At 42.0% G+C, this 26,458-nt stretch overlaps 1 protein-coding gene across 1 annotated transcript in view; it reads right to left on the bottom strand.

The window, feature by feature from the left end:
• MYH9 (myosin heavy chain 9) overlaps positions 1-26,458 on the bottom strand; it is a 70,334-nt gene that overhangs the window by 3,800 nt on the left and 40,076 nt on the right. The window contains exons 10-37 of the mRNA XM_009086444.4: positions 24,008-24,103; positions 22,805-22,923; positions 21,572-21,724; positions 20,198-20,371; positions 19,263-19,436; positions 18,577-18,691; positions 16,057-16,250; positions 15,609-15,730; positions 15,181-15,250; positions 14,063-14,223; positions 13,212-13,320; positions 12,086-12,217; positions 11,294-11,500; positions 10,666-10,803; positions 10,038-10,161; positions 9,088-9,259; positions 8,284-8,496; positions 7,693-7,837; positions 7,008-7,214; positions 5,970-6,074; positions 4,530-4,682; positions 3,915-4,163; positions 3,214-3,426; positions 2,335-2,547; positions 1,819-1,980; positions 1,002-1,130; positions 569-657; positions 230-353 (exon numbers count right to left, since the gene is read on the bottom strand). Coding sequence (XP_009084692.1) covers positions 230-353; positions 569-657; positions 1,002-1,130; positions 1,819-1,980; positions 2,335-2,547; positions 3,214-3,426; positions 3,915-4,163; positions 4,530-4,682; positions 5,970-6,074; positions 7,008-7,214; positions 7,693-7,837; positions 8,284-8,496; positions 9,088-9,259; positions 10,038-10,161; positions 10,666-10,803; positions 11,294-11,500; positions 12,086-12,217; positions 13,212-13,320; positions 14,063-14,223; positions 15,181-15,250; positions 15,609-15,730; positions 16,057-16,250; positions 18,577-18,691; positions 19,263-19,436; positions 20,198-20,371; positions 21,572-21,724; positions 22,805-22,923; positions 24,008-24,103 — 4,262 coding nt within the window. The remainder of the gene's footprint in view (positions 1-229; positions 354-568; positions 658-1,001; positions 1,131-1,818; positions 1,981-2,334; positions 2,548-3,213; positions 3,427-3,914; positions 4,164-4,529; positions 4,683-5,969; positions 6,075-7,007; positions 7,215-7,692; positions 7,838-8,283; positions 8,497-9,087; positions 9,260-10,037; positions 10,162-10,665; positions 10,804-11,293; positions 11,501-12,085; positions 12,218-13,211; positions 13,321-14,062; positions 14,224-15,180; positions 15,251-15,608; positions 15,731-16,056; positions 16,251-18,576; positions 18,692-19,262; positions 19,437-20,197; positions 20,372-21,571; positions 21,725-22,804; positions 22,924-24,007; positions 24,104-26,458) is intronic.

The following is a 26,458-nucleotide window of genomic DNA, read 5'->3' as shown; positions in this document are numbered from 1 at the left end:
GATTGTTCCAGCTACCCAATGATTTTAAATGGTCAAAGCCAGTGAGTTAACATAATTTTGGCTGCTATTTTCTGTACTGTGGTATTCAGCTGTTTCGTCTTGCTCACACCTATGGCCTTCAGAGGGCCTGCACGTTGCACAAGGCAGCAGCTGGCATTACTCAGAGCACAGCTGGACAATGCACAGACACCAGAGAAGCCCCATGGGCTGCTGCAGCCTGAACAGGTACCTGAAGATTTGCCTTCTTGAGCCGGTCATTGATTATCTCTGTGTTGCCCTGTTCTTCTTCTAACTCCTCCTCTAGCTGAGCTATCCGTGCCTCCAGGCGCCTCTTCTCCTCCATGGCCAGTGCTCTACAGGACACAGAGTCAAGAGAGCATTAATGCAGCACTGATGGCATCAATGCCTTGGGGAAAACTCACCACTTGTACACAAAATTAGCTCAGTCTTTAGGGACAAGAGAGGATACAGTGTGTGCTGCAGTCTACATAAAAAAAAAAAAAAAAACAGGCCAAGAAGTATTTTCTCACAGCAGCTCCTCCTCCCTCAAACGGGGAACATTACTCACCCTTTACCACTGTTGTTGGCAATCTCATCAGCCAGCTCATCCCTCTCTTGCTGGGCTTGGCGCTTGGCACGCTCAGCAGCTGCAAGTTCCTGGAATGAAAACGAGACGGACACTGATCCAATAGGAAGCTACCAATTAATGCAGCATAGGAAAAAGGAGTTACTGGCAATGGCTGGTATGGACTCCAGCATGATCCAAAACTAATTCTATGACATGGCCTGTTCCCTGTCCACCCCACAGCTTCCTTTGCTTTGCACACTCCTATCACAGCTGTCAGGAAAGGGCCAAAGTCTGCATTTTGAATTGGACCTCGTATTTGAGCAGAGCAAAAAGTAGAAAAGAAAGGAAATAAACACTCCAGGTTAGACTGCTACATGTAGTTCTTGGCCAAAGAAAACAAACCAACTCTTCATTTTCATGCATATTCCATTACCTCCTGCAATTGGATCATCTCTGCTTCCATGCTTTTCAGCTTCTTCTCATTTTCTTTGGCCTGTGCCAAGATCTCTTCTCTGGAAGTACGTGTGTCCTCCAGTTCCCGCATGTAATCCTTCATTTGTGCCTGAAAACAGAGAATAGAAAGGGATTAATTTCAGAGCACTCATACTAAGAGATGTGGTTTGTTTGTCTTATGGGAAACATGGGTGGAAAACAGAAATAGGGATTCATTACTCTACAGCAACCACAAAGGTTGCTGTAAAAACAAAAGGAATCATCCTTTTTGCATTTCACAAGTTACATGTAAAAATATCAAGAGAAGCAAAAAGGATTGCTTTTTGTAGAAAAAAAGTTTTGTCAGATAAATGGAGAGGGGAAGGGAAGGTACAGGGAGATTTCTGGTGAAGCAATGGAATGAACAGTCTAGGGAAAATTTAGTTTTTCCTCAGAACACGTCAGACAACTGTTTGCAGGAATTTAAAAAGCACAACAGAGCCATCTTGGGGCAGGAGTAGGCCTAAATGTTATTTAATGTCCTCTAGCTTTGCAGCTCTGTAATCCTTTCCAAAAACAGGAACCTTGAAGCAAGCACCAGAGTGGACTTTGCCTACAGCTTGTCTCCCAGGGAGTTAAACAGGCAGGTTGGGATTAGAAGGATGCTTGAGATTGCAAAAAATCTTTCATAGTGAACTGCTGCAAGATTCCGCTGCTCTTGAGACACTGATGCAATGTTCTGGAGAGGTAAAATCTTGCATCCTGTTTCCCTGGGTAAAAACTCTGCCCTGACAGCTAAAACAGCTGCAACACTTCACCTGCAGTTTACGCAGCTGCTTGATGGCTTCTTCACGATTCTTGTTAGCAGTGTCTATATGGCTTTCCAAATCCTTCAGGTCCATCTCGAGCTTCTTCCTGGCAGCCACAGCCATGGAGCGCTGTTTTCGTTCATCCTCCAGTTCTGCCTCCATCTCCCGAACCTGTGTGGAGCAGCAGAGGCATCAGCATTTCAGCTCCTTCCCTTCCCAGCACCCACTTCTCACATTCCCTTTCAAAGGCTGTGTAAGTGCAAGCATGTGACTTGTCTTCATTCTCCCTGGCAGGGGGATGGGGCTGACATTCCTCCCTAATAAAGCCCCACGGGTTCCTATGATAGACAAGGACTATTGGAACAACCACACACACAAAGGAGGAAGTCTGTCACAACTTTGCAATATTGCCTGGAGTATTAACATTAACAACAATCTTTGGACTGGCACTGTCTGCCTGACCGTCCCTGGACACAAGAGCCTTTGTGCACAGAATGCATTGAGGATTTACAGAGCAGTTCTTACTTGTCTGATCAGCTGTTTCTTCTTCTCTTCATTCTGTTCATCACGGCCCTGGAGGTCCCGGTCAAACTGTGCCTTCATAGCCTGCTGGTTCACTTCTAGCCGCAGTTTGGCATCCTCTGTGGCCTGCAGTTCATCCTCCAGCTCTTCCAGCTGTGTCTTCATCTCCTCCACCTGCTGCTCCAGGGCTCGCTTAGCTTTCTCCAACTCATGGACCTACAACACAGTACCGCCCGTGAGGTTTCTGCAGAGAGTGCAGACAATTTAATCTACCCTAACAGAAAGAAAGGCTAAGAACAGCCACTCACATCAGACTGGATACAAGAACACTGCACCTGTCCCTTGTATTAGGACAGATGCACGCTGCCAGTCTGAACCACAATTACTGTTAGTTTTGGTTGTGTGTGTGGTGGTGGGGAGAAAGAAAAGCATTTGTCAGCCCAGTCCTGCCTTACTGAAGACTTACCAGAGCTGGATACCTCTGGTTCTGACAGAAATCAAGAAAATACTTCTTAGCCTCTGAATTTATTATTTTCCTTAATTAACATAACATTTTTTTTTTTTTTGAAATATTGGAGGTAATGTCTTCCACTGCCTGGTTAATTGCTGTATTTTACATATCAGGTTCACACCATACTTTAATCTCTGCCACAAGGATACCAGGTAATTTTCAGCTTTGCCACTGTCTCACTTGGGTCATTTCCAACCCAACTTTACCACTTACTGATATAATACAAACATAACATTTACAAACTCACACTGTATCCAGTACTCTCTACAAGGGTTCTCTGTGTTACCACTGGCATCAGCTTTTTGCAGTACAGAAGTAACAGTATCAACTGTGCGACATTTCCTGACGGGACACTTCAACGGAATACTTACACTTTTCCCAACATCATCCTTTGAGCTCATGAGATCTTCCATCTCTGCACGGAACTGCTTATTCATTCGTTCCATCTCAGCCTTCTGCTCTATGGCTTCCTCCAGGGCTCTGGCCAGGGACAGGGCCTTGGTCTCCTTCTCCCGGGCCTCTGCCTCAGCACGGTCCCGTTCCTCTGCATACTTGGCAGAGATGGTCTTCTCCTCTGCCAACAGCTACAAGAGCACAGCACCGATATTCGGAGAAATTACTGACCATTTGCTAACAAGGTAAACATGCATCTTTTCATCAGGGCTTTCTTAATAGTGTTCTTCCACGGAGAAAAGGAATCAAGAAAATGCAGCTTCAGAGAATGAAGCCATCCCATCTCTGACAACCGTGCTGACCCCAAGTAAACAAACCCCTGATTTCCTAGGCCTCCAACCTATTATTCTCAACCTTCCCTGAGAGGATTTGCAAATGACAATTCAAACTCAATCTTGGTTTTGATATAAATGTTATCCCTTTGGGAAAAGGAACACTGCATAACTTCCTATTCATAGAACAAAATTAATTCACTTCTATTAAAGCTTTTTTCCTCCACTCTACATGCTCTGCCTTAGTTCAGAAATGAATATGCATTCTCCAAGCAGTATTGCTTAGGTATTCTTAAAGCAGACCCATCAATGAGATACCTACTGAATGCCCATGACTGAAGTCATACCTGATCAAACTTCTTCTGCTTCTTCTCTAGGTTGGAGACGATCTGCCGCTGATGGTCCAAGTCCACAGCGAGGTCATCCAGCTCTTGTTGCAGGCGGGTCTTTGTTTTTTCCAGCTTGTCATATGCAGCTGTCTTCTCCTCATATCGCTGGCTCAAGCCCTCCAAGTCCTTCTGCAGCTTCTTCCTGGCTTCCTCTGCTGACTCAAGGCAGCCCAGACCATCATCCATCTTCTTCTTTGCATCTATTGCCTAAAGGACCAGGATTGCACATGAAGCCACAGAAAATGTTTTGTGCAGTTTACCAGCACCAGAAGTTTAGGACTTTCAAGTAAGAGAGTCTGAAGGTACTACGCCCTGTTCAGATAATACTGTATGACTGAATTCCCAAAGGAATTCCTGGGTAGAAATCTACAAGCAGTTCATATGATTATCATCAGAGACCACCTCATTTCTTCTCTCACCCAATCAACAAAAATCACCCTTGCTCAGGAAGGGTTGTATTACTAGATGTCAATTCTGCATTTAAATTTTACTTCTATCAAGACAGACCTGTGTCTCCTTGAGAGAAGTCCTTCCTCTCTAAAGTCACTGGTTTATGGGATGCAGACTCTGTACCTGTTGCTGAAGAACAGAGATTTGTTTCTCCAGGTTTCTCTTTGCCTCCTCCTCTTCTTCCAGCTGCTCCTTGAAAGCATTCTTCTCATCCTCCATTTGCTTCAGCTTGGTGCTGAGGCTCAGTTTGAGGCGAGTCTCCTCCTGCAGCAGCTCCTATAAAGCAAACACCCCAGTGGAATTCAGCACCACTCGTTGGATTTAAAGGCTCACAATCCTCATCCACTCTTTCCAGGAGTGCTTCTGAAGTTGAGTTTAAGCATGCAACTCATTTCACAGATAAGACAACTGAAGACAGAATGTAAATAACTGCCTTTCAGTGAGTCAGTATAGAAACAAAATATTCAGAAGGCCCTATTCTCTCCTACACTCTAATCATTAAAGTACACTCCTTGCCACACAAGCCTTTTTCAAGGCCTTACCACACAAGCTTTTCCACAGTCCTTTCTCAAGTCCTCCAAGTAGCACAGAAAGTATTCAGACCTTTCCCAACAACAGCACGACTGTACTCTGCTATGTTTCTCTCATAGTCCAGTACCAAAGGAACACACAACAGACCCAAGTGCTCTTGCATGGTTAAAAACAATGCTGGTCTCAGCAGAACTGCACAGCACTGGTCATCTATCAGCTTAGGGCACAACAATATTGACTCTCTTATGCTGTCAGTGCTTGAGCTGAAAAATCTGCAAAGATGAACCAATCTTCAAACCTAGAGCAGAATTTTTTTATTGTGCCCTGTCTTCGAGTCTGTTTTTAAAGACTAGTAAATAGACAGAACATCAATGACTGTCCATGGCTACTTCTTATTGATGTGCTCTTCCTTCCCTTCCAACCTCCTTAGCACTCCATGCTTGACCATTCTGCTAAATGTAAGTGCATGTTTCCCCCAAAGTGTCAGACTAAGGATGATTTAATTCCTGAAAAAAATACAAAATAATTTGAATCTATCACTTCCCCAACATCCACTGGGAAATAAAACTTTCTGCTTAATTTGACAAATTTACTGAAATCACACACATGTGCACAGACACAGACACCCTGTCAAACACTTGACTATGAAGATCTCAAACAAGAACTTCAAACAAGCATTGCAGTCAGTTGAAGCACTTAAGTGCTCTCAGATGGAAAAGTGATAGAGGAGGACTTCTAAGCCCAAGACAGGGGAAGTCACATATGTTGATGTTGCAAAGGCTGAAGAAGCAGAAGGAAGACAACCAGCTTTTTTCTACAGAAATGAAATGCTCTCAGTGCCATGCAGTTTAAACCTCTTAAAAAAAAAAAAAAAAAAAAAAAAAAAAAGAAAGGAAGAAAGAAAAAAAATCTAAACCAAATCCTTCTAATTGTTGTATAATCAGTACTTAATGGCATCCAGAGTGATTTCTCTCTTTACCAATGACCAATGTGTAACAGACACACAGTTTCCTTGGTTTCCAAAGCTCTCACCTGTGTATCCTGAAGCTGTGATTCCAGAGCAGAGAAATCCTTTGCTAATTTGATTGATTTACTGTCAGACTGGTTCAGAAGACCTGTGACATTGTCCAACTCGACCTGAAGGAGAGATCAGAGTATCAGTTACCGAATGCATCAGCAAAAACAAAGGCAGGAAGAGGTGAACAGCTATAGAGCTAAAATTGAAAACGGAGGCATATCTCAACAGGAGGGCATGTGTATAATCTTTCAAGGAATGAACACATCATTTCCACAGTCCCAGGAATTAAAATATGAGAAGCTGAAATGAGATTTTTATTTCAGATCACCTCTATTGCAACAGTCTTCTGATTTTGGTCAGCTTGGGTTAAGGCCTATATGAGATTTTAGCCTGGTAAGCAATTGTAAAATTTTTTATTAAACTTACTCTCTTCTATTTTATACTATCTGCTTCAGGAATATATCTAGTCTCAAAATTACATTTTCATGCTTCAAAAGGTTGTGCATATGCTAGTAGTGTTTGATTTTTAATGACAACCCTCCATAAAGGAGAAGGCCAAAGACAATGTTTCATGTCACTCTAAGGGATTTGCTGCTCCTTTGAAGAAACCCATAAATTCCCACCAACCATGCCATCAACCATGTGACAAAACTTCCAGACACCGTCTCACACAAGAGTTACACAACCACCAGTCTGTGTGTGCCACTCCAGGTGCTCCAGCAGCTGAGTGCTCACAGAGCTGTGCTATGCAAACCACTGCCTGTCTTCAGGGGGCACAGACACTCTGACTCCTTGAGCCTTACAAAACTCAAACTCCAACAGCAATTGGTTATTTCACCTTCTCAGGGCTGCTCAAAATAAGTAACATCAATCCAAATATCCTGGTCTGGCAACGAGTTAAGGAGTTTGGGAAGCAAATGATGGATTTGCTGGTTTTAGGAACATTATCCTCAGGAAGAACAGAATTTTTGGACTAGCCATGGGGAGACACCACCCTACAACCTTTTCTCTTGAGCCCTGGGCTGAAGCTAAGCAAAATCCATGCCACTCACCTGCAGTTTGTTAACCCTCTCAGCCAGTTCAGTCTTCACTCTTTCACCTTCTGTAAATTTCACCTGCAGCTCCTGGAGCTGAGCATCCACCTTTTTCCGCTTGTGCTCAGCATCGCCTTTGCCCTGCAGAAGAGCCTTCACCTCATTGGACAGTTCAACCTTCTCACTTTCCAGAGCTTGTTTTGCTTTTTCAAGATTTGCTTTCACCTGAAGAGGAAAAGAAAAGGCAACAAAACCCCTCAGACTTTACATATGGAGGATCCAGGGAGTACATGTTTTTCCAACAAGCAAGCTAATGCTATATGTTTAGCAGTTAAGTTGCAGACTGCTTACTCAGAAAAAAAAAAAGATGAACAGCCTGTCACTGATTATCAGGAGACAATCTAACTATCAGACAAGACAACAATACAGAACAAAGTCCTGCATTATCAGATTTCCAAATTAGAGGTTGTACAAGCTAACAAGTGCTAGCAGTGAGAAGAATGTCTTGGATGTGCAGTCTAACATGCCTATCAGGAGAAAAAAAGAATGACACTATTTAGAACAGCTTTATATATGCTTCATGGAGAAAGACTACCTACCAAGGGAAGAACAACACATGTATGAGTATCATGAACATTTTGTGCTCTTCTGTACTGTCATTTCAGATTGACTGCTTTGGCCCTATGTTTTCTGTTCCACATACCCGTTTGGTTTGTTCTAACTGCTCCGCCAGCTCTTCAATAGCTTGTGAATGTTTCTGCCTCATCTCTTGGATTTGAGCCTCATGAGTCTTTGCCTCATCTTCAAGGGTCTTCTTCAAAACCGTTACTTCTTGTTCTCTTTTTGACCTGCAAAATCCACAAATTCCATTTAGATGAAGGAGAGAATCAAACAGAGGTGTATATCCACCAACAGCACCTCTAATGCATGAAAATGCCAAGGTCTGTTTAGGCTATAAAGAGACTTTTCAAAGGTAGCACTTAGCACTGCATCCTTCTTGAGTGCAAACCGGTAGCATTATTTCTGCCTAAGAAGCAACAGCCTGGAAGTACCAATATTTCAGGGGAACCACTTATACTTTGGTTAGGGAGCAAATCAACTTTCTGACATCAGGTGAAGTAATACAGTCCTGACTAGGGCTTGCACAGCACCTCCTCCTTCTGTAGTCACTGAGGCTGCTAACCAGTGATAAAGGCAAAGACTTGTTATGGTAAGAGACTGAATACAGCAGAATTATTAAAAACAGCCAAAACTGAACCCAAATAAAGATAACACAGCCCCACATTGGAGTTACCTCAGCTCCTGCTGAGCAGCTGTAGAATCTAGTGTGTCTTCTAGCTCTGTTTTCAATGCCTCCAGCTCTTCTCCCAGATCCCGCTTCTGTTTTTCAGCTTTATTCCTGAATGCTCTCTCTGACTCCAGATCTTCCTGAAGCTCAGTGATCTGGGATTCAAGTTCCCTGATCTTCTTCAGGGCCATGTTCTTCTGCGCTGCCTCTTCTTCCACTCTGTGTTCAACATAAGATTCTGGTCAGAGCAGATTCTAACCATACACAAATTAAGACAACCTGTCCTACCAAAAATAATCAAGAAAAAGCTGGTATTGGTCAGCTCTACAATGTTATATTCAGACTTTGATCCATATACCATCTACAAATCCTAAGCTCTATCTCCCAATACTTGAGACAGCACAATTACTCACCTTAAAGAAGGGGACAGAGAGGGACTGACAACAGAAGAAAGCAGAAGAGAAAGCACTATTTTACAATGGAAATCAGACACTTTACTGAGTAGATGAATACAGCAACTACCAGAGGGACACCAGTGTGCTGCCAATACTTTTTAATCACAGCTTAAGGATTACTACTTCAGTCAAATGCATGCAGTGCCTATTGCATCCATAGTCTAGTTCTGGACAGAGAATGTGGCAGTGAGCAGCAGCTAAAGAACTCTAATGCCAAGGACATGGATCTTAAATAGTCCACAGGCTAAAATACAACATCTACAAGTTGCATTTATCCCTATTCACCCAAAGTGACACAAGACAAGAAATACTTCCCAACCAGGTGGTCCCTTAACCCCAGAGGTCAGGGTCTCACCTAGCTAAGGCTGCCTGCAGCTCCTCTTCCTTCTTGGCCAGCTGCATTTTGAGTTCTGCAATCTGAGCCTGCAGTTCAGCAATCTGGTCATGCAGATCAGTGGAGTCTCCTTCAAGCTTCCGACGAGTCTTTTCCAACTCTTGTCTCTGCTTTTCTTCGCGTCGCAGGCGCTCTGATGGAGATGGGGACACATTAAATTACACACTCTGAACATTGCACGAGCACAGAAAAATAAACCTATTTAAGCAAGACTTTCTTTCCTGATAACACAACTGTCCAAACTGCAGCTGGACTGCACTATTTTGTCAGGACCTATACAGGCATCTACTCTATTTTGTCCTCAAAATATGTCTGGGCAATTTCCCCTCCCCTCACCTTACAGCCGAACCTCCTTTTCTCACTCTCACTGTAACAATGCAAACACAGTGCCAGCCTCACACCACGCAGGCATAAGCATAGTGGTGCTGAACACAAGGTCTGCTCTCCCTTTACTGAAACTGAACAGGCAGTCTCCAGAAGAATATCCTTCTAGAGCTCTGAAGAACTTGTGCAAACAGGCTATCAGAAACAGCACTAACCCTGACAGATTGATGCTGCTGGAAGTAGAAAAGCGGAAACACTTCCAGAGCAGGAGAAGAAAGAGAACCAGCCTCTCTTCTCCATTGGCCTGGCTGCTTTGGAGAGGATTTTTATTTAGATCAAGGGCTCAGCTGACAAGGCACATAACCTTCAGCCAGACACGAGCACAGCTCTATCAAACTGATCAATAGCTCACACACTATAGACTAATTTTTAACCCTTCAGAAACTTGGGAGGACTAAACCTCTTTCAGAAATGAAATTGAAGTTCAACAAATTTTAACAAGAAACCACCTAAAACTTATTAGGCAAGGTCTTCACAGGATCTATCTTTAAAAAAAAGAAAAAAAACAAACCAAAAATCAAAATCACCTTCAAGGTCAGTGATCATGGCCTCATGCTTATTCTTCAGTTTGGCTAAACTCTTAGATTTTTCCTCTTCCTCTGTCAGATTTGTTGTAAATTCAGACATTCTGTCTTCCAAGAGTTTCTTTTCCTGCAGAATTGAGAAAGTGGAGTCAAAAGAGTTGCTGGAATTACAGGGTATTTTTCCAGATCTGACTGCTTAGAAATGTCAATGTAATGAGTGCCTACTCCTGCTACAAGGAATCTCAAAGAAAGAAATCCTTTCAGGATCACAAACAGAATTCAAATTAAATTTAAAGATTAATTTAAATGAAAGATACGATAGCCCTTTCAAAACTGAAAGGGAAGTCTGTTTATAAAATAACTTGATACTGATTGGCATAACAATGCAGCAGAAAATGTTTGCTCATGGATCATTATTCAGTGAAAGTTATTTAAATATCATACAATACTGACTGTTGAGAATACAGCCAGGCAGTTACTTTCAAAAATTCAGGTCAGAATTCCAAAGACAAGACTGAATTAATTAGGAAGTTTTCCTGTAATAGGGAAAAGCTCAGCCTGTAGTGGTTTTCTCCAAGAGAAACACCAGTGCATCTTTAGCATGTGGAATATGATGGGGGGGGGGTCTTACCTTCGCCAATTTGAGATTTTGATCTTCCAGAACAAGCACATCTTCTTCCAATTTCTTCAACTTGGCCTCTGTGGTCACTTTTTCTAGCTGCAGCTTCTGCCTTGCACTTTCCTCTTCCTCAAGCTGCTCCTCTAGCTCCTTCACGACACCCAAAGAAAAGCAAGGTATTTGTCAGTGCTGCTCACTAATCTATGGAACAGCACAGTAGCAATACTAGAATGGAAGGTTTCTTCACCCTTCCTTCAAGGTATTATCAGTAGGTCCTAGACTGACATTTCTGCCATGACTTAATGCAACATACTGCATGCCAACCAACATATTTTCGAGCAGAATAAACAATGCTATTTTGCAAAGAATACTACCATTCCTAAAACAAAGCAAAGACTTGTTTAATTGTTTGAGAAGTGGCCATCACCTTCAAGAATGGAACAACTCATTCCAGATGACTGACTGAATGTCAGTCAGCTCAGCACCAGAACTGCCGTGTTCTGTTGCTGTTTCCACAGATGGATTTTCCCATGCCTCTTTCTCCCCCCTTTCTCTCTTTCACTTTCCTCCAAGCTGAGGCAAAAGAACCACTCTATCCACACTATTCTTTTTACTGACAAGAGCATTCCTAAGGCATTACCTGGATGTTCTGCTGCATCTTCTTCTTTTCAGCCTGCAGATGTTGACACCGTTCTTCCTCTTCCTCCACCCTTGCTTCCAGATCATGACAAATCTCCTCCAGCTCTTGTTTCTTGGCTGTCAGGCGAGCTCTTATCTCCTCAGCTTCAGCACACAGTTCGGTTTCTGCTTGCAACTGTTCCTGCAGCTGCATCTTCTCTGCCATTAGCTACATTGGATGCAAACCCAGAAATAAGACAAGCTCCAATTTACCAAAGCACTTAGCAATGTGTGTTAAGTGAAGTTCTGTGCTCCTCTGTTCCACAGTTAGTTTTAAACATTGCAGCAGTCTCCTGCTGTTAACCAAAAGCTAACTATCAAAACATGATTTTAAGTGTGTGTTCTCCTTCACAAATCAGGAGCTACAACCACAAATTATTCACAAATTTCTCAAGACCATATCCATTTGAAATAGGGATATTGTCTATTTCCACTTACAAAAGTAACAAATAATTATCAGCTCTACAGGGAAAAAACCAACCCTGCTCCCACCTTCTGTGTTCCCAACAAAAATGATTCCATTAATGACAAGACTGAATTACACCAGCTTGCTGTAACACTCTGCCAAAGGAGACTTTTTTCCTATAATGGCTACAGAAAGGCAAAGGAAAGCGAACAAAAGGCAGCCAAATCCAGTTCCAGCAATTTGGAATCCTGCAGTTTGTCCATCAGACCAAGAAAGCAAAGGAGGTGCTCTCAAGCAGATGGACAGGCAGAGAGAAAAATTTTTACACATCAGATTTGCAAAACTCACCTGGGCCTGGAAGGTCTCCATCTCACTCAGTCTATTTTCTGCAGCCAGCTGCTTCTCCTTGACCTTTATTAGTTCTTCTTCCTTGGCCATCATTTCCTCCTCCTGTCTGCTCACTTGCAGAAGGGGCTTCACCTGAAAGGGAAACCAAGGGAATGAGATGTGTGTAAGAATAACAAAAACATGAAGAAATGCTCTTGTACTTGAGAGAAGCATTGACTAAAATAACATTTTAGGTAAGTTTCTTATTTGAAGGACCAATCAACTGGTTTTTTTGGGGGTGGGGTGGGAACACTGGGGAAATTACACAGAACTAGATATCACCTACTCTGCCAACAGCACACTTCCTGCCAGTCCATTTATTCTCCTCCAGGATGGGATGCATCAGGAAAGGGTTGAGTAAATTCCAGACCCTCAAGGGTTAAGTAGTAGTAGTTAGAGAATACAAAAGTTGCCATACAATGGGGAAATTCATAGGTAAGTCAATGTCATAGAAGGGGACTTCTATAAGGTTTTTGGCATGGTACCCCAAGATCTTTTTCTCTAAACTGAAGAGATACGAACTTGATGGGTGTAGTGTTTGGTGATCAAAGAACTGTCTGGGCTGAATCCAGAGGAGGATTCTGCCCCTCTTCTCTGGTGAGCCCCACCTGGAGCACTGCATCCAGGCCTGGGGTTCTCAGCCCAGAAAACATATGGACTTGTTTGAGTGGGTCCAGAGGGTCACAGAAATGATCAGAGGGCTGGAGCACCTCTGCTATGAAGACAGGCTGAGAGAGTTGGGGCTGTTCAGCCTGGAGAAGAGAAGGCTTCAGGGAGACCTCAGAGCACATGTCAGTATATAAAAGGGGGTTCACAAAACAGAGGGGGCCAAACTTGTTAGGAAGGCTTGTTGTGACAAAAAGGTAATGGTTATAAGCTAACAAAGAGTAGATTCAGACTTGATAAAGGAAGAACTTTTTTACAATAAAGGTGGTGAAACACTAGAACAGGTTTTCCAGCGAGGTGGTGGACAGATGCCCTATCCCTGAAAACATTCAAGGTCAGGTTGGATGGGGCTCTGGGCAAACTGATCTAGTTGAAGATGTCCTAGTTCATTGCAGGGAGATTGCAAAGGGAAAACTCTTACCTTGGTGAACAGCCTCCACCATTGCCAGTTCCGCAGTTTCAGATAGGCCGCACAGTTTCTCTGAAGCACTTTCATAGCCGTCAGCTGCTGCTGGCGCTTGGCAAAGGCTCTGCAAAGCAAGTGGAGATAAGACAAAGGAAGCCAGAGCAGCACACAATTCACACCATCAAGCCTTTTCTTAGATACTTCTGTGTTTTTTCTTTAGAAGGTTCCCTCCCAAAAAACTAGCAGTTTCCAGTGAATTTTCTCTTGATTTTCTTTTTTTTTTTTTCTGCTCAGGTAAGAGTGGCTCTTTTTTCCTTAATCCAATTTCCTATTTTAACAAAATTTCCCTTATGCCTTCTATTCTGAAAAGCTTTACTATCTTCACTTCCAAGAAGGGGGATCTGAAGCAGAGGTGTGTATTCCCACCAAACTGACAGGTACTACTTTTGATCTTAGAACTGTACCAATTGCAGCCCGACCTGATAGCTTAAGAGAAACACTACCCCTCCTGCATCAGTCCCATACTAAGACTTGTCCATTTGCACCTTCACAGCACTTCTGTCAAAAACCTGATCTGCTGCATAGCATTATTACAGAGAAGAACAGGATTTACTGCTCAGGCAGTTTCTGGGATACAGCACACAGAGATTCTTGCAGGTGCCAGAAGTCTGGCATTACAGAGACGAGAAAACCCTAAAAGACCATTAACTGTTATATACAATAAATAAATCATAACTTTTCTGACAAAAAATAATTTCTAGACATAATTATTTAATTTTTTTTGAAGATAAACCTGTCCTTGAATGGGAGAAATACATGTTTATGACGAAATACATGATTATGACTTCAAAAATCACTGTACTTACTTTCTGGCCAGGTAGCCTCTGCAACATGCTTGGAATCCAATAATGACATCTGTGATCTTCAGGTCTCTCTCTTCTTCAAGATGAGCAAGGACTCCAGCTCTGAAAAACACTTTGCTCTGTCCAATTCTGTAAAGGTTGGAATCCAGCTCCAATGCTTTGATCTAAAAAGAAAGAGAGAAGAATTCACGTCCTGCAAAGACTGTTGCATGTGAAACATCACAAAACATATTTGTGGCTTGTGGCTTTAAGACAGCCCTTCCCTACAATGTGCCACTCAGGCAAACCATAGTTACCAACTCCCAATAAATTCCTGGCCTATCCCAATTAGAGGAGCTGAAGCTCAGCCAACCACAGCATCAAATGGAGGTAATCGAAGGCAGAAAATATGACAGAAAGCATCATTTAATAGAAGTATCATATCAAGTATTCAGAATACAAGGATGCTGTGAGGAATGCATGTCTAGTCCCGAGAGCCCTCTTCCTTTTCTAGAAGAAACACATCTGTTGATCCTTCCAATTTACTTTTTCTCAATCCTATCTTTGTCCAAAAAAGACATCCTAACTCAACCTTCCTCTCACACGGATTTGCTGCCAATGCTTATATTAGCTAAGCTAGGAAGAATCAGCCATACTCCTGTAAGACAGAAAAGTGGGAATCCCCTAAGACCAAGCTCAATTCAAGCCTAATCATCAAGCTAGAGCCAAAGCTTTCCGTTTGAAGCAGGCAATTCCACAAAACTAATTGAAGCCTTTGCTGAAAGCATTTGTCAGCAGCAGGCCATTACAAAAAGTTTACTGAAGCTCATACTTTAAGCATGTGCTAAAGATAGCATTAATGCTTCTAAGCATTTTGATTCTATGAATACTGCTGGCATCTGAAAGTATGCATCTGTGGAAAAAGAAAGGACCTCTTGCCTAGGATTATTGAATCTCATGCCAGACAAAAGCCTCCATCCATGAAGCAAAGAGGAAGCTTTCTGCACCCTTCTCTCAGACAAAACATTTGACTTTGGAATTTAAGTCTGTGAGTACAAGTTATTTTAGCATGCACAACTCCAACTTTTAAACCACACCCATAAAGTTTATTCTATTCAAGTAGAGTTTCTGGGATGCTTTACCATCAGCACGCAAGCCTGCTTTCCATCCATAAATCCTTTGGGAATTGCATTTGGAGTTAAGATTTCATATCTGAAAACGAGAAAGCATCAGACTAGTCACATAAGTGTATTTGAAAACAACAAAAGAAATCAGTATGCATCCCTATGCCATTGTGAGTTCAACAGTTTTTCAAAAAACACTGCCCCTCTAGACAGCAGAGAATGAATCAGCAGCCTTGGACAGGGTCCTCTATGCCTCATCCTAACTACATCCTTACTGGAGAAATCAAAAATGCTTTTGGGAGGCTTCATGCCAGGGAAAACCAAGGTACAGATGCGTTGTCTTTGCCAATTTTTCAATCTAGTTGCAATAAAAGACTTCTGCTTTTGTACTTATGTCTTAACTTTGCCAGGCCAAAGACTGCTTCAGATTCTTTTCTAGGGCTCACCTTTGTCTGAATTCCTGGAATACAACTCTGTTGGGGAAACCTTGACGACAAATACGGATTCCCTCCAGCACTCCATTACAGCGAAGCTGGTCAAGGACCAAGTGGGGGTCCAGTTTTCCAGCCTAGTGAGGAAAATGTATATTTTATGATACCATAAAGCTTTTACAAAAAGGGCTTACCCCCATGCCTCTCCCTCTCTCTTTCTTGTTAAGGAGACAGTTCTCTCTTTTCCAGTTAGAAGCAACGGAAAGCTTTTATGCCACCTTAAGAACTGCAAAGATCAGTCTCCAAAATTTTAGTAAGCATACAGTTACTTAGGATAATCTTAAAAAATACCCTGAGAAAACAGGGCCTCTTGCAGAACCTGACAAAAGCCATCAACCCAGCCACACGCCCCAGGAAGCCCATGTAAGAACGCATGGGCTGTGCTGTTATAAGCTGTCTTTACCTTTTTCTCATGGTTGGGGATAATGCAACGGACAAAGTTGGGGTTGGTGTTCCTCAAGGTAGCCATCAGTTTAGCCAGCTGTTCTTTGTAGAGCTGTCCCACTGTCCGGAACATTCCCTTCCTGGTTTTAAAGGCCCCTGGCAATGCTGTATCTGACATACCAGCTACCTGATCCAGCCCAACAATACGGTCCACTAGAGAGAGCATAGGAAAGAGCATTAACATTCTCCCACAAACAAAGGAAGCATTGGGACATACAATGAACATTTGGATAGAACAGGATAAATGAGAGGAGCTGCAGGATCCTTTTTGCTTCATCTCTACACAGATGTCGGCTCCTGTACAAAATTTGTGCAGGGATAGGAGCAGGAAGGAAAAGAAAGCATCAGCTCACTACAGGAAGTTTGAGTGATGGAGTCAAACTTAATCCCAAACATATTCTACTGATGCCCTGGATGGCAGCACTGGAAGAGCAATCTAGAAGTGAGTTTCAGATGCTTCTACTTGCTTAGCTTAGAATGAAAAACAACAAGAGCTCTAGCTGCTAGCCCAGCAGAGTCAACTACTAGTTAACTCTGATCCAGGAGGGGCCACAGATAGAGAAAAAGCCCAGCTTCACTCTTGCATTACACACAGGACTGTCATAACCAATGATTAGAAATGTCATATCTACTTGTAAACTGAACAAGCACAGTAAAAGGCATGACAAAACCCAAATCTCAGGATACCACTGCTTGAGCTGTTTTTGGAGTACAAGTATTCCGTGATACAGACATGAACAACAGCACTAGGAGAAAGTCAGAACTCCCTGCCCCAAGTTTCTCCACTATGCCACAGTGACATCCAAGCATTGATGAAACTATCACCTTGATGGATGGACACCACAGCTTTTTTTTGCCTCAAAAGAAGTCAGCTAGATCTAGCTAGATCTAGCTAGTCAGTAGCAGGGGCAAGAATAAACTGGAGTTTTACTTCCTCCCATGGCTTTTCTACATAGAGATAAAAATTCACCCATCCAGCAAAAACCAACTGTATCACTAGAAATTTCCACACTTCCAATACACTTTTATTAAGGGCTTCAAGCTACTCTTCACCATCTTTAGTGGCTGGCTGATGTCTACACTCGGGCTCCCAGTCTTCACTTCAGATAATACACCAGCTTGCGCTCAACTGTCTTCCGATTTAAAAAAAACGCAGCTGCTAACAGACACCCTACAAAAGAATAAACTAGAAAGAGTATTCTCATTTACAGCTAATATTAGCTAAAAACTGTTCACTTCTAGAGCAGCTGTTGGAATAGGGTCAAGGTTGTCTTATCAGAAAGAAAAGAAGGCTATGACTAGATGACATGACAGGGAAGTCCACAGAAGTGCATCCCAGATTGTGGCTATGCCACTACTCAATCTTGAGCCCTGCAATGTACTTCAGGATAGTGAAATGGACAGTCACTTTCAAAAGAAGATCCATCTAAGAACAATAAATGAAAACCAGTAACCTGTGGTCAGTTGACATTTCAAGCCCAAAAATAGTCTCACACAGCAAAGGCCTTGTTAGGCACAACTTGCTGATGGCCATTTTTCATCCAGGACCCTCTTTTAAATTATCAGCTGCTGAAGTGAAATCCCAGTACTAAAACAAATGTTAAACTGGAATTCAGTTTCTATGCAGTGTCAGAAATCTTCCTTCCATATCTTACAAGTAATACAGCTGTGCTAGCTCTACATTCAAACAGTTGACAGGGATTTGTTCCTACTCAAATTGTGCAAGAGCAACTTTAGGCACCTGAATGTGTCTGTATTTTTGTATCCACTTTGAAGGTGAGTTTTACTCTTGTTTCAAAGTCCATAAGGAACTACTAGCACAAAGCAGAGGAAATGAACAAGAAAGACAGGCAGGTACGACAAAGGGACAAAGAGAAGTTAACGGAAGCATTTCTTGCATGGCTCTAGGATGCATCACACACATGACACGACAGCTGGGTTTCTCAGTCACCTGGTTCTAGATGAAGAATAGGAAAGTGTTGATAGAAATAGGCTCTCTGAACCTTCTGCATCTCTGCAACAGACAGAGACGTCAAAGAAAACCTACCACAGAAAGTGACAGCAACAGTAAGACTCAAAACCAGATAAAACCCAGAGAAGATAGAGTAAAATACTGAACAACACTGCAGAAAGGGCACACTTAGTTGCAGGATTGAAAACAGATTCCACTTCAGATCTTGGGTATTGCAGCTATACAAGCTGCTGGCTCATAATTTATCCCAGTATTCCTCACTTTGAGACAAAATTGCTATATATGCAGCAAGTTTAACAGAAGTTGATGCAAATGAACCTTTCTCTTGAGTTACAGTGAACTTTTAATGAAATACCATATCTAAGCAGAGGATGTTCCAGATAATGCTCATCTTGGTGGCTTAGTCTTCAGGGGAAAAAAAGCGTAACAGCTCATCACAGGCTTTTGATGCTCAAGCTCTTTCACACAAAAAAGAGCAAACAATTGAAATGAAGTTCAATTACATACCATCTTTCCACAGCTCAGACACAAACTTATCCGACGACTGGTGCAGAAGAGTGGCGATGTTATCGTTCAGTGGATCCATGTTCTTCATCAGCCATTCGTCTGCCTTGTAATCCACCTGGAGAAGATAAACACATCAAGAAGCTTGGGATGGGCAATTTTCTGCAGCCCAATATCCAACAACATCTGGCACAGTCTAGAAAAGTATCGCCAAGGTTTGCACAACGACAGATTACCTAACCATCCTTGGATTTGCCTTCTAAGTAAGCATACCTACGAATTTCCAACCCTTAGAAAAAACTGCATGTTCTGTTCTGCCAATAAAGGGAATGGATTTGCAAATGCTAGTTTGTACCATCCAGAGTGTGACACAAAAAACAGCTGCATCAGCATTTTTGGTGATGAAGTCTTGATGCAGGTTTCCTCTGAGCAGTACCTCCAGTCTCACCAAGTCACACAAAACAAATGTAATTGCTGTCAGTTTGACATGTCTTGAACTATAAAAATAAATAAAATCGCCGGCAAGTAAGGCTTTCTTAGACCCTGTAAGCTTCTCTGCAATGGAACACTTTCATGAAATCTTCTGATGGTTTCTCGTAGGCAACCATTTTGGTAAGCAGCCATTTCTAAGAAGTAATGGTTATGAATTAATCATTCCAACCTTCACATTTTAGTTTTTAATTCTTTACCTTGCCAGCATAGTGTATGATACAGAAGTCAGCTTTGTCTTTCAGCTGTTTTGGCTTCTGAAATTTGGGGTGGGTGCCTTGCTCTTGAACAACTTTTTCCACAAAGCTTTTGTCTGTTGCTTTAGGGAACCAGCACTCTTCATCCAGCAGAGCCAGTATACCAGGAGGCCCAGCCTTAAAGAAGGGAAACATCAAAACATTATTAACTATATTACTACAATGATAATTAACACCTTTACATGGCTAGAGGAGAAAAAAAAAAACTAAGCCTGATCCACACCACAGTCACCTCTTGTGTGATATCAGTTAAACTGCTTCCATTGTAATACAAATTTTTAATAGTTCTTCAGTATCCATATCTGAATTCTGACTATTTTTATGAGAAAGACAAATGTCACAGAAGAGACTAGGTTGCTTTTTTGGGAAAAGATTTTTTTAATAGAAGAAATATTATTATACGATTCTCTAAATATATTCAGGTGTCTAAATGCAAAAGGCCATAGCAGAAAGTTTCACAAACTAGTTCTTACTATTGGAACATGTGCTATGAAATTTGTAAATTCTTAAGTTTCATTAGAGCAAAATGAAAGCAACAGAGTTCACGGCTTCTCATCACACCTGTAGATAAGTAAGGAAGTTCACACTACTTATGGCAAGCTGCACATATATCTAGCACCATGCAGACCTACACAAGTGAGGACAATAGAGAGGGAAAAGTGGCCAATTAGATCCATTTTCATGCAGTGTTTCCTACAGAACTGATACTAACAGCCTTATTGGTGACACACTTTCATACAAAGAAGAAACTGTTCACTCCTGCTTCTAATCATATTACAGTGTAGGTAGAGGATAACAAAAGCTAGAAGTCAGATGATGTCCTCAATGACAAAATCAGTGCAGTCATTTCCTGCTGGACAGTAAAACGACAACCTTACCGGCTTCTCTATGAGGTCAATGCAGGGCTGCAGGTCCAGGCCAAAGTCAATGAAATTCCACTCTATGCCCTCCCTCTGGTATTCCTCTTGCTCCAGAATGAACATGGTGTGGTTAAAGAGCTGCTGCAACTTTTCATTTGTGTAGTTAATACACAGCTGCTCAAAGGAGTTCAGCTAATGAAGAAAGCAGAAAGATGTTTGAGCAATTGCTTGTGAAGACGCACCTAGCAACCTATTAGCACAAAAGATGGTGTCTGTGGTTCAGGAATCTAAGCTGAATTAGTGGGGCAGACTGTCCACTGTCAATAATCCCCTTGGATATGAACTGCCTGTTCTGTCATGTGCCACTGCACACTGCTGCAATCCCTAGGGAAGTTCATACAGAATGGTTCTCAGACTTTGCAAAAGAATGTTTAGCTGTAAACAGCAGAAGAGTTACTGCAACTACTTAACCCGGGACAAGAAAGGACTCTGGTTTTCTCACAAATGCAGAGCCAGCAAGTCCTCTTCATAGGAAGAAGCAGCAACAGAAGCCTGAAGACAAATTCCTAAAAGTGTGTGAACAGGAAAGTCCCTTTTTAATCCTCATATAAAAATCAGAGCAAGGAAAGTGAGGGAAATTTCTGTAAAACTTCCTTCCAGATTTCTTCAAACAGCAAGGACAAGGTTAATAACCCACAGTGTATTTTTATGTTTGACCACACAAATCATAATGCAGCTTCTAAAGAAAGTGGTCCTGTTCTAATTCCTCCCTATTTAATAATTCCTAACTATGTTATTTCTTCTCCTCTTCTTTTCATGAGATCCAGCAACTGTGAAGCCAAAGGTACACCAATAAGAGAGAGGGGAAAAAAATACCCCCCAAACCCAACAAACAAACAAACAAACAAAACCAACCCCAACACCAGCTTTTCTGTGTCTCAGTTTTCTATTTCATGAATAAATGGTCCAATTCATTCTGCAGCTGTTCATGAGTTAGACCCAGTGTGACACAACACAGGTTGACAGGAGATGCCTTGCTGGAATAATGGTAGTATACTTCTTTTTTGATGGCAGTCTGTGGCTGCTTTAGCTTATAATGCAAACCACATCCTAAAATTATTTAATAGAATCCCATAACAGTCTGGCCTAACAGTTCACTGTAATCTAGAGAGAGAGCTCACATTTCCTTTCTCTCCCATCTCTCCCTCAACTTTCCTTCAGCTTTTCCTCTCCTACACTTACCTTGAATGAGACTGCACGCTGATTCCCCTTTTTGTGGGCTTCACATCCTTATCAAGAGTGTGTCATTTCCTAGTTGTAAAGCTATTTCCTTCTGCGGTCTTTGCTCCATATTAAAACTGTGCTGAGTGCAAGGACCTGACATCTCCTTACCTCAAAAATCTCAAAGCCAGCAATGTCAAGGATTCCAATGAATGAAGCACCCTGTCTCTTGGTCTTATCCAAAGCCTTGTTGATGCGCATAACCAGCCACCGGAACATCCGCTCGTAAGTGGCTTTGGCCAGTGCTTCAATGGCAAAATCAGCCTAAACAGCAAACAGATCAACACCAAAAGTTGCATTATAAACCAAAGAAAGGCACAGATCACACTTCTTTGGGATCTAGCAACACAACTCTAGTCTGACAGTTTCTCCCCACCAGCAAATTCACCAAACAAGGCTTATTTCAGTTTATTCCAAATGAAAAGTAAATGGCATAGTGATATTCCATATACAGGAGCAAAGAATTTGTCTCTAAACTAGTGCGTCAAATCCTACCTGCTGGAGGAAAGAAGAGCTGGTACTAAAGAAAGAAAAACTATGCCCAGTCGCTCCCAAAAACTGTAGTAACACGGAGTATTTCATAGGCCCAAGGAAATGAACTTAAATTCTTTTGTAACTTCGGATTTATGAAGCCAAATCCCTCCCTGCCACTACCCTACCTGTGTTTGACACAAATACTACATGTAGCAAGAAATTAAACATCAAAAGGGACAAGCAGCACAGAAAGGCAACCTCTGACTTTTTCCAGACTTCAATCTCTTACCAATCCCTTCCATGTTACAGGGCCATGTTTCTTTATTTAGAGGATAATGCTGTGTTCATAAAGAAGCCAGGCAATGAGTAAGCACAGGGGTTTGCTCCATTCAAGCAGGCTATGAGCTCCTAGGTCAGGTTTCATTTACAGCACAACCAGTCAAGAATGTTACAAAAGTTCCAGTCAATTTCAATGGAGAGCAGCAAATTCTTCTATCTTAGTAGCTGACCCACTCAAAAACAGTGCTTTCTGTATTGCACCAACTTGAAAATGCCACCCTTGCATACTACATTGAAAGTACTAACTCCCCAGGGACAGCCAGTCACAAAAATTAGGGGACTTGTGTTCTCTATTTTTTTAAAGAGAAAAAGTGCTAAGGGACAGTGTGAATTCTAGCTTTATACAGATTACATGAACAAGCAATATATTATGCTGGAAGCAATATATTATGGCACAAAGTTTGAGTGTGTTTGCCATACATTGCAATCATAAAGATGGTTAGTAAACACTACAGAAACCTCTGATACATTCATTAGCAGTGCAGTAGGATTAGAGTCCAAAGTACTTATTCATTTTTTGAGAACTCCTACCTGTTCTTTGGTCTGAGCTTTCTGGACATAGTCTCGCCCAACTTTGATGCGAGGAGTCAGGATACCTCTAGTGAAATCTGTCACGTTGATACCCAAAAGGTGAGACACCTTCTGAGCAGCTAAAGATGGTTAAGAGGAAACAAAAATATTCATATTACTCTGTTTTTCTTTTTCTCTTGCTTTCTATAAGAAAAACATTCTTTCCATGTCTTTGGAAAAGCCAGGAAACAGCTTACAAAAAAGATTAAAAGAAAAACAGGTTGCTGAGACAAAACACCTTCCTAACAAAAAACACACTCTAAAAAAACCCTCTTGCAACCCATACTACAGTTTACGGAGTTTCTCCAGAAGCCACTAGCGTATATTTGAAGTAACACCCTCATACAACTAAATTGTAACACAGAAGCTTTAGAAAGGTCATTGTCTGTAATCAATCTAAAAATACATCAGATAATGGATTCTTAATCAAGCTAATTGTTCTGTCTTCATCTACTGATTAGTCTTTGAGACAGCTCTGTATTTCAGATTCAAGATCCAAAACCCAAACGGTTTACTCTCCTCCTTAAAATGACATTTAGAGCATATTTTAAATAATAACGGCCAAACACCCCCACCCCCCCCACTTATTAGTGATAAATTAGCAACATTTGCACATCTACAATGATGATCTAAGAGTTGAGTCTTCCAACAAAGTGTCTTCTATCATGTGAAACATGGCACAATTTAGACATTCAACAACGGGCAGTGCAATTAAAATATGCACATATGCTTTTATATCCACCATAAAACTATCCACCACCTTACTCTTACAGTTACCAGACTACCTACAAAGGCAGCAAAGAACATTCCTTAAAATCTGATAACATAGGTTTGAAGGAGCTATTACTGTAGCTCGTTTAAATCACACACTCCACATATTCCAGTAGAGTAATCCTTTTCATCTGTTCATGGTGTGTACTTCCTGCCTAGCCCTGCCACAGGCACAGTGTCACATTCCTGCCCGTGGGTGGCTGCAAACACATGCCTGGCAGAACACTGTGGATTCGTATGGGGCACGCCAGCTCCTCTGACAAATAATTCACCCTGTGGAGAAACAGGGCTCCAGCATTCCATACATACTGCAATACATTCTCCCATTTGCAAGAACTTCCTGTGGGCTTTTTTGCTGCACTTTTCTTTGGTGTGGGGCAGGAGATTGGTTACCTGTATTGTCTGGCATAGAGGCTTGGTCTGTGTTACGCTCCTTCTTGAAGACTATGTTGCCAAGTTGAAGAACACCTGAGATAACCTTCAGCAGACCTTTTAAAATAGTGATAATAATAACAATGGCTTAGTGTCATACATCACCAAAAGGTGACCCGGTTATCCATATTACCCAGTTATCTTTCCTAACTTGGTAAAGAGACCCATCTCAGCATCCCAAAAATCCTTCTGAAATTTAGGAAAAAGCACCACAGGTTACTCCTCTAAACGACTCCCATTCAGGACAAAGGACTTGCCTTGTCATTCCTATGCAAGACTACACAGCCTAGAAATTTACCTATTCTCAACATCTCTATAAAATAGTGAGACAGGTCTGAGGGTAAAGTGCCACCTACAGCAACTGTATTTTTTAATAAAACACTTTTTTCTCTGCTTGAGAGGATAAAAACTCATGCAATGAATTCATGCTCAATTTTCCTCAACAGTAACTGTTGAACAAAGGAAAGAGGCAGTTAAGAGTACACCCCAATTAAAGATTTTGTTTTTTTAACCCTGTAACACTTTCAGTTCCCTGACCAAGATCTATAGTCCTTGCAGACACACATTATAAAGTACAGAAGGCAGCAGGATGTGGGCGAAAGTGCCTGTACCATAACTATTACTAATTATATGCTGAAGCACCCCACCCCATTGCTAATGACACATTCATACTCTTCAAATGATGCACGTCAAAAAAGCCAAACTATCAAACTAGATGCCAGGACAGGGAAGATGGTGTCAATTCAATTTTCACCACATATCAAAGCTCATTGCATATTAGCTTCCAGTTGCCTTGAGCAAAGTAAACTGCCAGTCACTTGAAGGGGATCTTCTAATAAAGGTATTTTTTGTCCCTCCAATTTCTACTTGTTTATGCTGATTTTGGCTGGGGTAGAATTAATTTTCTTCACAGTAGCTGTTATGGAGCTGTGTTCTGGATTTGTGCTGGAAACAAATGTTCATAACACAGGAGGAGGCTGGGGGTACACAAGAAGATGGGAAAGGACACAGCCAGGACAGCTGACCCCAACCTACCCAAGGGATAGTCCATAACACATGGCATCATGCTCAGCATATAAAGCTCAGAAAAGAAGGAAGAGGAGGATGTTAGGAGTGATAATGTTTGTCTTCCCAAGTCACTGTGTGACGGAGCCCTGCCTTCCTGGGTGTGGCTGAACACCTGCCAGCCCCTGTGAAGTGGTGAATGAATTCCTCATCTTGCTTTGCTTCACTTGCATGTGCAGCTTTTGCTATACCTGTTAAACTGTCTTTATCTTGATCCATGAGTTTACTCACCTTTCTCTCTCAATTATCTCTCCCATCCTACTGGGCAGGAGTGAGTGAGCAGCCATGTAGGGCTTAGTTGCCAACTGCAGTTAAACCACAACACTACCACAAAAAGATTTGTTTTACGAAAACACCCTTTTGATAAGAGAGTGAACAAAGGCTCCATTAGGAGCAACAGAAAAGAAATATATGTTTGTGATTGTCCCACTCTGCTCTGCACTGGTGTAGCCTCACCTCAGGTCCTGGGTGCAGTTTTGGGTACCACAATATCAGAAAGGTATAAAGCTACTAAGGACTGTCCAAAGGACAGCTATGAAGATGGCAATGAGCCAAGAGAAAGCCACAGCAGGAGAGACTGAGGTCACTTGGTTGTTCAGCCTGGAGAAGAGGAGACTGAGGATGGGACTTCACAGCAGCCAACAGCTTCCTCAAAAGGGGAAGTGGAAGGTCAGGCACCCATCTCTCTGGTGACCAGTGACAGGATCCAAGGGAACAGCATGAAGCTTTGTCAGGGGAGGGTTAGGCTGGATCTTGGAAAAAGGGCACTGGCTCCTCAGCAAGTGCAAAACATTAAAGCTATTTTTGCTGTAGTGCCTGGAACCAATAACTCATCTACATGACAGCAAAGACAAACCCTAGAGCATACATTAAAAACAACTTGAAAAAGTGAGCATAGCAGGACACTCTGACAATGATTTAGGCTACCATGTTTTTTTTTTTTTTGGTTTAGGCAAATTTCTCTTCACCTCCATACAGAAGTTTCAGTCTCAGATGATTCAGGATATCAAGAAATGTATTAAACTGTCAATAACAGCACAGATTTTAATAGCTGGATTGTAAACAGCAGAAGGCACAGGTAAATAATGTTTCCTATAGCCACATGAGCTGCAGCCTCCAGCAGAGGAGGTGGTGATGACAAACTACAACAGATGCTTGCTTGCTTCAGTGTAGAGAGTAACAGTCCTAGCTTAGACGACCATACACATTTTGAAGGTGAGACTTTGCAGAACACCGATTTCCCACCAGTGGGGCAGATCATGAATGAGCGAGCACGGAGCTCTGGTGACTGCGTATCACTGTGCTTTGTGCTGGCTGTGTGCATTTCTATTTCCACTGTCATGCTAC

This window comes from Serinus canaria, chromosome 1A, assembly GCF_022539315.1.
Source record: "Serinus canaria isolate serCan28SL12 chromosome 1A, serCan2020, whole genome shotgun sequence".
In the NCBI taxonomy this organism is placed as follows: Eukaryota; Metazoa; Chordata; class Aves; order Passeriformes; family Fringillidae; genus Serinus; species Serinus canaria.
Note: the sequence above shows the minus strand (reverse complement) of the source record. Positions and strands in the feature narration are given on the sequence as shown.